General features: G+C 50.0%; 1 protein-coding gene across 8 annotated transcripts in view; it reads right to left on the bottom strand.

Annotated features, from left to right (window-relative positions):
- MSI2 (musashi RNA binding protein 2) overlaps positions 1 to 13,064 on the bottom strand; it is a 433,947-nt gene that overhangs the window by 18,597 nt on the left and 402,286 nt on the right. For 3 of the 8 annotated variants that reach the window (XR_005201910.1, XR_005201911.1, XM_037742126.1), the window contains one exon: positions 10,558 to 10,607. The exons of the other annotated variants lie outside the window; for them this stretch is intronic. Coding sequence is in view for 1 of the 3 variants with exons in the window: in XM_037742126.1 (XP_037598054.1) it covers positions 10,558 to 10,607 (50 nt within the window). In the remaining 2 variants the exon portion in view is untranslated. The remainder of the gene's footprint in view (positions 1 to 10,557; positions 10,608 to 13,064) is intronic. 8 annotated transcript variants of the gene reach the window in all.

Genomic DNA, 13,064 nt, shown 5'->3' with positions numbered 1-13,064 from the left:
AGGGGTGAGGCTGGGAAGGCAGCTTATACTTACGAGCCCCTACTGTGTTGCTAGGCATGTTGGTAGGTGTTTCTCACCTGTTATTTTTCATGCTCCAAGCACCTTGTAAGAGCAGCTCTGTAACCCGTTACACATGAGGAGACCAAGGGTTCAAGCAGCTAGGGAATGTGCCCAGTGCCACACAAGTATCTCAGACAGGACCAAATCTGACTCTACCTTGAAGGCACAGGCTTTTTAAATTATGCTGCTCAGTTGTCCCTTCCGGAATCATAGTTTGACACAGTTTTACTTGATTCTTTCTTCGTCCCAGAGAAATTGCAAATTCAAGGACACAGAATAGGTTTTCCAACCTTGTAGTAGAAGCTCCTGAGGACTTGGACCCTGCTGCCCTTTCCAAATTGGGAGCTCCCTGGCAGTGGAAACATCTCTTCCATCAGGGTGGGGGCTCCCTGAGGTCAGGGTCTGACTGTCCCAAGAGATAGGGGGCTGCCTCTCTCCTGAGGACTGGGCCACTCTCCACTATGCCACAGGCAAAAGAACCAGACTTGCAACACAAAGCAGGCATGCAGTGCTGGTGGGGTCTGCGTGGAAGCAGAGGGGGCGCTGCCAGAGGGAAAGCAAGCCTGTCAACCCTGGGCCCTGGCTAGAACTCCCCACCCCCACCCCACGAAAGTGCCTGGACTCGGGGGGCCACCCAGACAGCTGATCTCCATCCTGGAAGACCACTCCATTCTTCTGACAGCCAAGTCCTAGGACTGAACTATATTTACCGCCCAATCCTATCTAACAGAAAATTCGCTGCTGGGGCTCTAGCAGGCAGGGGGCAGGATGGGGTGGGGAAGGTATCCCAGGGCAGCCCCTTGAAGCCCCACACAAAAGACTTTCTACTTGAGCAGCTCCTCTTTAATGGTTATAAAGGCCCAGGAGTTTAATCCATTTTTGATGTAAGCACTAATAGTTCTGTGTCCTTGAAGTTCAAAGCAGGCGCATACATGTCACTAATTAGCCAAGCACAGAGCCATTCAGCTCCCTCTCATGTTTCTAATTAGGTCTTTAATAACAAACAAACTCCAGCTTTACCAAAAGGCCCCCATTGGTCAGACAGTCAAGGAGGGCGGCTGCTTCTCTGTTTACAGTTGCTGCAAGCTACTAGTTCTTCGTGTACAGGCCCTTAAGGTCAGCCAGGACAAGCCTGTCCTGGGGGAGATAGGAAGCGTCTCTCTATGAGGATAAAACCCCCTTGGTCCACCCTGGAGGGTAGCCTTTCTGACCCTACTGGGAAGACCAATGGAGGCAGGAGAGCTGTGAGCTCCACAGCAGCAGGCTAGAGATCCCAGCCGCACCTCCCCACCTCCCAGTTAGAGGAGGCTGGGGTACCAGTGACAGCCACAGAGATGGTGTGGAGCTTTACATCTAGCAAGAACATGATGATACTGGAGCCCAGTGTTACACACTGGACCTGCCAGAGGCTCACCCTGCTAGATTCGGGTTTCATGGTCTGTGATGGGCGGTCTGGCCACTGCACAGTTTAAAAACTCCCTGGGTGATCCTAACAGGCAGCAAAGTTCAAGAGGGGCTGCACTGGCCCCAATCTCTGGGTTGATTTGCTCATTGACAGCAGCTATTAACAGGTCCACAATTATTTGTGAATACCATCCACACAGAGTCAAACCTTAAGAGATTTAATCAACCACACCCAAGGCTGGAAGTCTGAGGACATATTTGTAAAATGACACACAGTTCTGGAAACGCTTCTGTCCCTCCCATTGCTTTCATGCATTAAACAATTCATGGCTGTTTTCAAATGCATTCCCACCAAGTTTCCTATCGCCTGAAACCTCTTGGCTTTCTCTCTCTCCATTCACTTCTCTCACATCTTTTTTTTCCCTCCTTATTTGAGAGGGAGTTTCGTTCTGTCACCCAGGCTGGAGTGCAGTGGCGTGATCTCGGCTCAGTGCGATCCCCGCATCCCAGGTTCAAGCAATTCTCTTGCCTCAGTCTCCCAAGTAGCTGAGACTGCCGGCACACACCACCACACCTGACTGATTTTGTATTTTTAGTAGAGATGAGGTTTCACCATGTTGTCCAGGCTGGTCTCAAACTCCTGGCCTCAAGTGACTGGCCTCCCTGGCCTCCCAAAGTGCTGGGATTACAGGCGTGAGTCACCATGCCTGGCCTGTTCTCTCCGATCTTAAGGCACTGTCACTGTCACTGCTTTCCTATCACCAATGAAAAGGAATCTCGAGCTTTGGAAACAGCAGCAAAACAGAGCTGTAGAGCTGAAATGGCCCCCAAGGACCCTTTGGTCTGAAATCCTCATTTAGTAGAGGTGGAAGCAGGCCTGGAACCAAGTCTTCCAATTTCCTACTTTGCCTTCTATGCTCTTATGCTGCTTCTATTTTTTTTAAGCTGTTAATCATCCTCACTGGAGTAATCAACAAGGCCACCTCTCCTCCTGGGAGGGGTAAGGGCTAGAAAGCAAGCCTCTCGGGTGCTTTAACTTAGAAGGCCAGGGCATGGGGAGCCACCGGGACAACCCGGAACACAGTGTAAACCTCTGGCATGTCATTGCCAAACCTGAACCGAATGTGCCCTTTCAACCAGGTGTAGGGGTGGGGGGAGCCACTGGAGTCTTGGGGGCTACGTCCACTGAAGACTTAAAGACTACTTTACACACCTGGAGCTGATCAATCAAGAGTCAGAAAACATAGAAGCACATAGCAAAACGACAAAAGGTTTCCTCTGACACTGGTCCATGGTGTCTGGTTTGCTACTGTGCGTCTGTCTTTTCTCTGAAGGATGGTGATGCTGCCGTCACCCTTCCACCTGAGTCAGTGACTGACACCGACTCCAGGGCATCCTGGATCCTCTTTCTGTTATGCTGAGCCTCTCCTCTTCTCCCCAAGGTCAGAAGCCCACCCTCTCCAGGTTACAGTCAGAAATAACTTCTCGAAACAGGGGCAAGCAGGGCTGGGCTGCCTTTCCCGGCTACACCAGCCTCTGCCACAGGCACCCAGGCATCAATTGTTTACCACAGACCTGGGCAGACCATTTTATTAATATTAATAAGTAACCAAGAACAAAGGGCCCCTTTATTTTTAGCTTTCTCTAATTGTGTAGTAATTACTCATCTACACAACAAATGAGGCCTTGCTCGTGGTTGCCATGGTACCGGGCGCCCAGCCTCCCTGCAGGATGATTGGCCGAGAAGCCCGGGGCTCCCGCCTTAGCCCCGCCCCCCCACCATTGGCTCAGAGCAAAGCCCCAGCAACTGGGCAGCCAATCCCCTCGGTCGGGCGGGGCTTCCCAGCGACCTTCCAGATGCGGTCCTCGCAGCCCACAGGAAAGAATGTTGACTCATCCCTACAGAGGACGTCTGTCTTCCCGGAGAAGCCCGCCGTGCTCCATCGCCTAGCTTCTGGGCATTGGCTAACTTCCCTCAGCCTTGTTTCAGCTGAAGTTTCCCTTCCAATAATTCTCTTAAGGCTGGCTTCCTCTGACCCGACCACGCCTTTTTGCGGCCTCCTTTGTCTGACATTGGTTTGAGTGCATTCAGGGACCAGAAACCTGATCAGAAATGTCAGCCAAAGCCAGGTAGTGTCCGCAACAGCAGCAGCAGGTGCAAAAAATACTTACACTGCCTCCTGAGACCGCTCGTAAATGATTTGGGGTTATCTCCTCCCCCGATTTGGAGAATTGAGTTAAGAGCAGCTGTGGTTTTTTCTTGAGTGTCTGTTTTAAGGTTGCAGAGCCTGCCTCAGCCATTGCAGGGCTGGAAAGATGGGGCGTCCGCTAACAGTGGTTGAGGACACATGGCGACAGGTTTAGGCTCAGGCTCAAATCCTGTCTCTGCCACTTCAGATAAGCTCCTGTCCTTTCCAAACTACAGTTTTTAAATCTTTAAAAGGAATGGGAATGAGAATGGTAGTGCCCGCTTCATAGGGTTATGAGAATTCAATGGGATAAGGCAGGTGGGCCTGACATAGGACTTGGCTCACTCCTAATACATGTGAGCTATTATTATTAACATGTTTTCACTATTTTATTAAAATTGGCTAGGATGTGTCTCTAGCATTCTATTGACCACTTGCAAGATACCTTTCCCTGGAACCCTCTTAGCCTATGCCACAGAGTGGTTGCCATCATGGTGTTCTCATCTCCTGACAGATCTAATTTCAACAGCCCATCAGAGCTGTTCAAAAGCATTATTTGCCTGCTTCCAGTTCTGTAGGATCCCAAGCTAGGAAGGGAGACCTTTAAAAAAAAATTATTAAGCAACCAGGAACAAAGGTCCCCTTTATTTTCTGCATTTTCTAATTGCATAGTAACTACTCATCCATATGAAGAATGAGGACTAGGCTGACTTTGCCTCCCGGAGGACTGATGGTTTGTATTGTTGGGGAAGGCAGGTGCCACCCGTAGATACATGCATATATCTTACAAGGGCTCATAATCCCACCTTTCATTCAGAACTCACCGATCAGGAAGAGGACTGAGGTCATGGAGCCAAGGAGGGAGTGCCTCAGGTAGGGTTATTCAGATATGGCTTCCCGGCAGTTAGAGCCAAATTTTGACAGAAGTGGCAAAGATAAGGACAGAGGGAAATGGAATGGCAGAAAGGAAGGGGACAGTGGCCACCTCAAGGGCAAAGGAATGAGAAACAATAGCCCTAAGCAGGGGATAAATAACAACTTGTTGGCAGAAGCAAAGGAAAGTTAAGGGAACTAAGGCAGAGATTTGCCATGGAATGCCCTCCTGTGTCTGCTTTCTCCATGCCTCACTCCACGCCCTGTGCTCCGGGTCACAAGCCCAGCCCAGACCCCAGGATTAGGGGTCAAGCTGTTCTTTGTGAAGCTACAGCCAGGCTTATCTTCTTGAGATGGTTCTATCCTTATTGAGCTCCACTTCCATAAGGAATATGAACCTCCCTCTCCTACGACTATATTGACATGGCTTTCAAGATCTCCCAGACTGTCCCTATCTCTTCAAGCCCATATTCCCTGCCTAGCAGACAGCTTCCCACTCCAAATTCTCCAAGGCCTGTGTCATGTCTTGCCTCCTCCATCAAACTTCTGCCTGCTGCGTACTCTCTGACCATGCAGGAATCTATCCTTATTAAAGCCTAGGTCTCACATTGATTGCATTCTTTTGTCCTCCCCAGAAGACTGAAGTTGGCTGAAGGCAAGGACCATGCCATGGAATTATTCTGCATCTCACCCCAACCCCTAGCATGAGGTTGAGTCCAGAGTTAATCATCTTACAGAAGAGAGCAAAAGGCCTACTCCTTCTTGAGCAGCTATGTATTAACAGCTACGTATTTATGGGGCGTTTACACTGTAAACGAATTATCTGTAACTTGTCCTCCCACCTCCAGTCCTGACTCTTGAATCCATCCTAGACAATGTTGTCAAAGCTTGTCTAACATACAAATCTGAAGTCCATTCCTGGTGTCAGGCCTCCCGTGGTTTCCCAGGCCCTGCTCATGTAAATCCAGTCTCCTAGCATAGTACCAAGGGGCCCTTGCTCTGAGTCTGCCCAGCTCTCTGGCTTTACCTACAGTTGCTCCCCTGTTGCATTTTGTTCTCCAGCCAGAATAAAGCATCTGCAGGACTTCCACCTCACTCTACTGCTCTGGGGTCTGGTGGCTTTGTCCATAACGTTCCCCTGACCCCTGGGGAACTCCTGGTTGTCCTTTAAAAGTGGAAACGTTTCCCCCTGTGAAATATTCCCTGACTTCCCAGACAAAGCTAATCACTTCCTCCTCTGTGCTACTTCTGTACATTGGATAGCCTTCTGTTACTGAGCTTATGGCATCCTATTGTAATTACCCATTAGTTTCCACACTAGGTTGGGAGATCTTCAATGGCATGGAGACTGCTTAGTATTTATCTATGAGCTTCCAGGGCTGTGGTGGGTATCCATTGGTTGTCTATCCAGCATCATTCTTCCTTTTCCCCTCTTATCAGCCCCCTGATTTTCCTTTGAGAACGATCCTTGCCCCACTGCGTAAAGAGCCATTTGATTTAGAGGGGGATGGATCCCACCCTCAGTCTCTGGTTTTGTAACCCAAGCCTTAGCCAAGCAGCACAAAGCTCCGGACTTTCCCTAGAATTCTAGACCATCTGACTCCCCTCTTCTGGACAAGATGGTACGATGCCAGAAACTGTTGCAATCATTTTGCTGCCATGAGGAAAACCAATATAAAGAGAGTATTGAAATGAGAAGGAGAGCAAAGCTAAGAGAATTGCAGAAAAAGAGCCTTGGACAATCCAGGCATGAAGCCCACTCTTCTATGGAGCTTCCAGGATGTCAGCCAAAACATCTCCCATAATATTTAATTCCCTGTAACAGTAACCTATAGCGTTTAATCAGAGTTGGGAGGTTTCTGATATAGTCAAAAGCTCCCTCGAATCAGGCTTAGGACAGTACCTAACACCTATAACAATAATTACAATTGTTATATACTTAATAAATATCTGCGGCATTCAACTGCATGGCAGATGTCCCCTAGGCCCAGTTCTGAAATCTACATCTAAAAGATCAGACTATGACATTTTAGGCCAGAGCCTAAGTGCTTGGTTTATATAGAACTAGAAGCTGAGGCTACTTGGGCTGTCCCTACACGGTCTTTATTCCTGCTTGTGCCTGGTGTCCTGGAGTGTGCAGGTGTGTCCTTCAGACAAAACACAGCTTCTCCAGAGAGCTTCTTACGAAGGCCAAAGACCTGGGTTCAAGTCCAGGTTCTTCACCTTTGACCAAAGTCTTGCTCCCAAGGTAACAAGGTGTATGACTTTAAATAAGTCACATAGCCATTCTGTAGCCCAGCCTTTGTCATAAAAACAAAACAAAAACATACTTGTAAAATCAGGCCACAAACTTCTGCCTTCCTGACTGTCTCAAAGGGTAGCTGTGGTAATATATATCACAGTGTATATCTGAAAGTCGAAGCTCTGCAGAGGCCAGGCACAGTGGCTCACACCTATAATTCCAGTGCTTTGGGAGGTCAAGGTGGGAGGATCATTTCAGGTTAGGAGTTTGAGACCAGCCTGAGCAACATAGTGAGACCCTGTCTCTACCAACGGAGGGGAAAAAAAGCCAGGCATGGTGGTATGAACCTATAGTTCCAACTACCTGGGAAGCTGAGGAAGGAGGTTCACTAGAGCTCAGGAGTTCAAGACTGTACTTCACTCCAGCCTGGGCAACGAGCGAGAGTCCGTCTCAAAAGAACAACCACCACCAACCAACCAACCAACCAACCAAACAAAAGCTCTGCAACATACAAGCAACCATGAATGATACACCCGGGCACGTGCTCCTTGGATGGTTCTCACCAACCTGCACGGTGACCAGCTTTACAGGTTTCCTAGACCCTGCACTGCCCCAACCCAGCTCAGGGTGCGAGGAGCGGGTCTCTAGACTTGCCTCTGTTGTGCTCTACACGCCCTTATGGAGCTACCGAGGGCACCACCACACCTTCCACCCCTGCTCCAGACAGCTGGGCCTGAGCTCCTGGCACCAGAGCAACGACCAGCCAGCTCAGGGGGCAGGCAGAGATGCGTCAACCAGTGAAAATAATTCCACTGATTTAAAAGACCATTAACATTCCCCCGCTCCATTCACTTTAGGATTAACTTATACTTAGGTCCGGGCTTCAAGGCTAGTCACTAATTGCACTAGAGTTGATTTATCAAGTGCACAGTATTTCTATTACAAAATTATTGATTAGAGCTGATGTATTTTATCCTCAACAGGGTTGGTCTGAAAGCCCTTGGAAAATGAATGAAGCTGAGGTCAGCAGCGGGCAGCTCTGCACATTATTATAAATTCACTGGGGTTACTGAAATCCAATGTTGGACTCTTTATGGTGAAAGTCCTGCCTCTCTCAGAAATGAACATTTTAATGACAGACTGGGAAACAAAGGGTCCATCCCCCGAACACACGGCAGTGGACTGAGAGATGTGTGTTCAGGTAAGATCCTTTGGGTAAGTCTGGCTGGTTGTGGTGGCTGGCCCTAGCGGGTCAGAGATTTGTTCTCCCCCTTGGCCACTACTGACTCTATTCCATGGCCACAGATGTGGCTTTATCTTAGCACAAGGGTGTCCCCATGACCTTACCCACAGATGGAGCATCCTGGGGTCACAGCCTCCAGAGGATGCTTGCTTCTAGCACAGGGAGGCTGGATGAGAAAGCAGAGATGGGGGCACTGCATCCTTCCCTCCGGCCCCCATCAGATCGTGCTCATGGAAGCGCAGGAAAGCCATCTTCAGGAATGAAGGCACACACTGATCCACTTTCCTTTTTCAAATGAAGCTGACAGTCAGTGGTCATTCTCAGGCCAGAAACAGTGCATTGTGGGAAACATGGACTTTCAGAGGACAGGACTAGAGTCTCAGACCACCGAAGACTAGAAGTGCTATTTGCCTTTACATTCCTTGGTGCTTGGCACAAAACAAATCCTTAATAAATGCCTGTTGAAAGTAATACCTGGGAACTCTTAAGCTTATGCTGCAACTGACCCAAATAGCTCCAGGATCCCTCCAGCATGAAGAGTGTATGTGGGACACCATCTTTCATGTCCCTCAGCCCCTAACACATATAAGGCAAAGGCTTGCAGTGGGGACACAGAAAACATCTTGAAGGGGGATTGGGATGGGCATGCCTTCTTCTTGAGATCTATTCTCCTCCCCAGGGTGTGTTCTTTTCTGGTTCAAGTTAAATTACTTATTCCATCCCCTGACTTGCATTTCACTTTTGCTCATTTTACCAACCGGAACTAGAGCTCTTAGGATTTCCAGCCACAGGGCAGCAAAGCCATTTTCCTAGCAGAACCAGCCCTGGGATCTAGGCCAGTGGGAGGGGATTTTCTGCTCTCCCTGCCTCCTGCCCCTACCCTCTTTTCTCTTACTCCCCAGCCTCGGGCCAATTTGCAGCTTCAGCAGCCCTGAAGCTTGACAGTTCCAGCCATCTCCCTCTGCAGCTCCTCCACCCACACCCCCACGTGGGCAAAGCTAGAAGAGCAGCTCCTTCCAGATTTATCTTCCTGGGCCTTGGTGCCCACATCCTGTTTGGTGGCAGACTGGCCTCACTCGCATTCAATCCTTGTTCATTCCGATTCTCCCACCAATTTCCACAGCAGCGTACATTCTTTCCACAGCACTACCATTTTGTTCTATCTCTATGCATTCTCACAGGGGACTTTATGAACTCTCTGACTTTTTGGGGCTTCTGCCTCCCACAGTAGATAACGTGTACCCTGAAGGTTCAGATCCCACCCGCGTCGCATCAATGCTCTTGCAGCACGGGGCAGAGCCACCACACCCTGACTTAAAGAGCAGGTTCCAGGAGGCAGACACTACCTCACTTGGCATCAACATGTAAAGATCAGGGACACCTCCAAAACCTCCGAGACCTCTGGCACTCCCTTATGGCTTGTCAAGGGACTTTGGATGGTGTGACAAAGATGACTGTCCTGTGCTGAGGACACAGGCTGAAGGACTGCTCCTTTCCCCTCTAGGAAGCCTTCCTGGGGAGCTGGAGGAAACTGGGGGTGGTTCCTTTCTGGATGTTCCAAGCCCACCTCCTTTCCTGTCCCCATGAAACTAAGCCAGTCACCTCCCTACTAAGAATGTCACCATTCTCACCCTACTTAACCTTCACCAACCCTAAGAACAAATGGCAATGATTCACTAGGACCAAGTGCATTCCCTGTCTGCAGACCAAGGATCTCAAGACCTCAATCCCTTCCTTACCATGCCTCATGTCCTCTCCACCCCAAGGAGTGCTCCATATGGACAGGACTGCCACCTCGACCTGTATCCCTGAAGGGCTGCCTGTGACCTGCCAAAGGACTCAAGGAGTAGAGGGCTCAGGAGGAGTCGTGCTGGTAGGCCTTAAGAAACAAGGCAAGATCTGCTCTGCTCGAGAAAAGTATGAGAAAGACAAGAACAAGGAAGACCTTTCAGAGTCCTTCCAATCCTGGTTCCATTTTTGCACTACAACTGGATGGCATCAACAGACATCTCGGTGGGGAAGGCTAGAGCTGAGGGTGGTGACCCAGTTCTGGACTGCGGGAGCGAGGAGTGTGAGGGGAGGTGGTGGTGGCTGATGGTGAGAACATGGATCCAAGCCCCTTGGAAACATTGAAAATATGGAACCCCTTCTCTTCGTGGTGCCCGCACTATCCTTCAGACGGCCGTGCTGTGCTGAGCCGTCAAAGACCCTGTAATATCAACTCAACAATGCATGTACTACAGCTGCAGCTACGGCTACCAGGACATCTACTACAGTGCATGCATTTAGTTCAGTCCCACAGATACATACAATCTAAAAACAGGCAGGAGAGGTGTGAAATGTTTTACTGGACAACAGGTGTTTTGGAGTTGTAACTAATAAAAAAAAAAAAATCAAAACGAAAGTGTACAAAAAAAGACATTTCTGGAGAGTTGGATATGAGTTTGTTTCTTGAACTGTTTCATCTGAACAAGCAAAAACATGCAAACCAGCTGGTACTAACAGGAAGCTGGACACTGAGAGAGGATTAATAGGTGTGGACAAACCTTCCCGCTGAGCGTGCTCAGAAGAGTGTTTGAGAGGAGGTGTGCAGATCCTAGCGTAAGAGAGGCGGGAAAGTATGCCTCAGAGACACTCTCACCGCAGCCCCAACCAAGCAAGAGAAAAGACAACAGAAACATGACTGCTCACACTCACCACCACCATCAGGAGCTCATGTTACTAGTTTGGAGTAAAGCTGGCAAGTATAAAGTACAGTAAGGGGTCCTGGCTGGGGCCGGGTGGGTGGGGAGAGGTGGGATGGGGTGGTACCAGGGGCTCAGAAGCTCTAAGATTGATACACGGACCCACCCATAAATCACCCCAAACTAAAATGCCCTGAATATCTGAACCACTCCCTCACCTGTTGGGGGGAGGCTTTTACCAAACTGAATTTAGGTTTGGGTGGGACATGATGGGGCCATTGAAACTGAATGAATACGATCAAAATAAACAAACTCTCGACTGAGCACAAGAAAAGATGACATTTCAAACTACCCGGTGAAGGTAAAAGAAAAGTGACCACTGATAGTGAAGTTATCTAGGAGTCGGCAGGGACCTCACCTGGTGGGGTTCCCTGAGCCCTGCTCACCTCAGGTCCTGGGGGAGTTAGGAACAGGTGGGCAGGCTGGCCCAGAGGGTTGGCTGAGGTGGGCACAGAGCTCAAGGCCCCCCCCCCGGACCTCCTACCCTGACACCATAGCCCTGACGGATCCAAGTTGCCACCCTGAGCAAAAACGAAGCTGCCTCCCACCCCACGGCCCTCAGCAAGTGCTTCTCGAACTCAGGAAGCTCCCCCCATAAGTCATAATGGAAGGAAAAAAAAATACCCCAAATGGTGGAGCTAGACAAAAATCAAAGACAAAAACAGGGCCCTCCATAGGATGATGCCTGATCCCTAAATGAAGCCTGAGAGCCCCTGGCGAGCAGAGGCCACGTTTCCCACTGTTTGGAGTGACCTGCCAGGTTTAGCACAGTACCAAGTTCAAGGTAGGTACTCAACAGACTCTCCCTGAATGTCTCCCTGCATCTCCCTATTAGGGAATGCAGTTGAGTTCATGCTGACCTCCAGTAGTTGAGGCTGCAGGAACATCCTTATCCCCTGGGGAGGAGCTGGGGTAGGTCAGGCAGGGCTTCAGGAGCTGGAGAAGGTGAAACTAGGCTATCGACCCTCAGCAAGCCCTTCGTGGCTTACCCTGATACACACACCCAAGTGAGTCTGGGTGGTCCCTCGAAATTCCGAGCAAAGAGCTTTTGCCACCGAGAGGCCACCGGCAGATAAATAATTGGCCATCCCACCAGGCTTGCCTTCTCCATCATTTTCTAGAGGGAGTTAGGTGACAGTCCCCTTATTGGCAAAATGTGGTCAAAGAAAGAATGGCAGTGAGCTTCCTTTCCCAAACTTGTAACCCTGTTCCAGGTCCAAAGTGAGGCTGAGGAACTAGGGTCGCCTGGTTACACACAGGCGGGTGTCTTCCTGCCCAGGCAGTGCCCTCACTATGGTGGATACAGTCTAGCCATTGCCCTGGGGCACCTCCCAAGCCCTTGACACCCCCCGCTCGGCAGCACTGCAGGGTTGCCCTGTAGCTTCTAGGTTGACCCTGCACCTTGAGGACAGGGTGGGCACCTCGGAGTTGAGGATTTACTCCTGCACTAAGCCAGGCTGGTGTGGGCAGGTGGTCTAGGAGCCCGCTCCTGAATACAGTTCACTAACAGTGCAGCGATGAGCATGGCTGACCTAGAATGGGCTGGGAGAGACTTTGCTCCCGATGGAAATGGCTAAAATCAAACACCATTGATCCTGAAAAAAAAAAGTGTGGCTGGAAATGACCCTGGGGGTTAGGAGTTAGAGGGTGGGTGGGACTCCGCCTGGCTCTGGGGGTCCATGAGAGGGAGGGGTGGCAGAAGGGGCACAGACCGTGGGAGACGGCTCTCAGATTCACAAAGAACCCCATGCTGCCCTTTAAACTTGCCATGAAGTCAAGGAGAACAGGGTGGGGTGGGGAGAGAGGCAGGGTTAATTTTGGGTTAAAGTTTAGTTTCATAATCCAAGTTATAAAAAGAAAGAAGCTGAACGGAGAAAACAACCAACAACACTCAATTTATCTCAAGAGTTTTCTTTTTATCCTTCCCCCAAACCCAGGCACAGGTAGGACCGAGGCTTGTTTATAATGAGACCAAAAAGTGCTCAAGGTAAAAAACTAAATGGCACAGGGAGACAGGAGGCAGCTGCACACCATGCCCCCAGGGACCGGGGCTGGGGGGACCAAGGGACACTGGCCAGAGGGCAGGTGGAGCCTGTGGACGCTGGCTGTGGTGAGCAGAAGCTCAGGAAGGGGGCCCAGCTCTCTGGACTTGCCTGCCAGTCTGCCCACTTGCCAGCTCTCTGGCAAACTGCCCCTCGGCAGCCCCTGAGAACTCCCTAGTTCCCTCCAAACAAAACCCCAATGGATGATTCGGGGGAGTGGATCCTTTGTAGCCCGAGGCAGTGCCAGTTTGCATGGAACGGATTTTT

Source organism: Cebus imitator, unplaced genomic scaffold (assembly GCF_001604975.1).
Source record: "Cebus imitator isolate Cc_AM_T3 unplaced genomic scaffold, Cebus_imitator-1.0 Scaffold115, whole genome shotgun sequence".
Classification (NCBI taxonomy): Eukaryota; Metazoa; Chordata; class Mammalia; order Primates; family Cebidae; genus Cebus; species Cebus imitator.
This window is presented reverse-complemented; position numbering and strand designations above follow the sequence as displayed.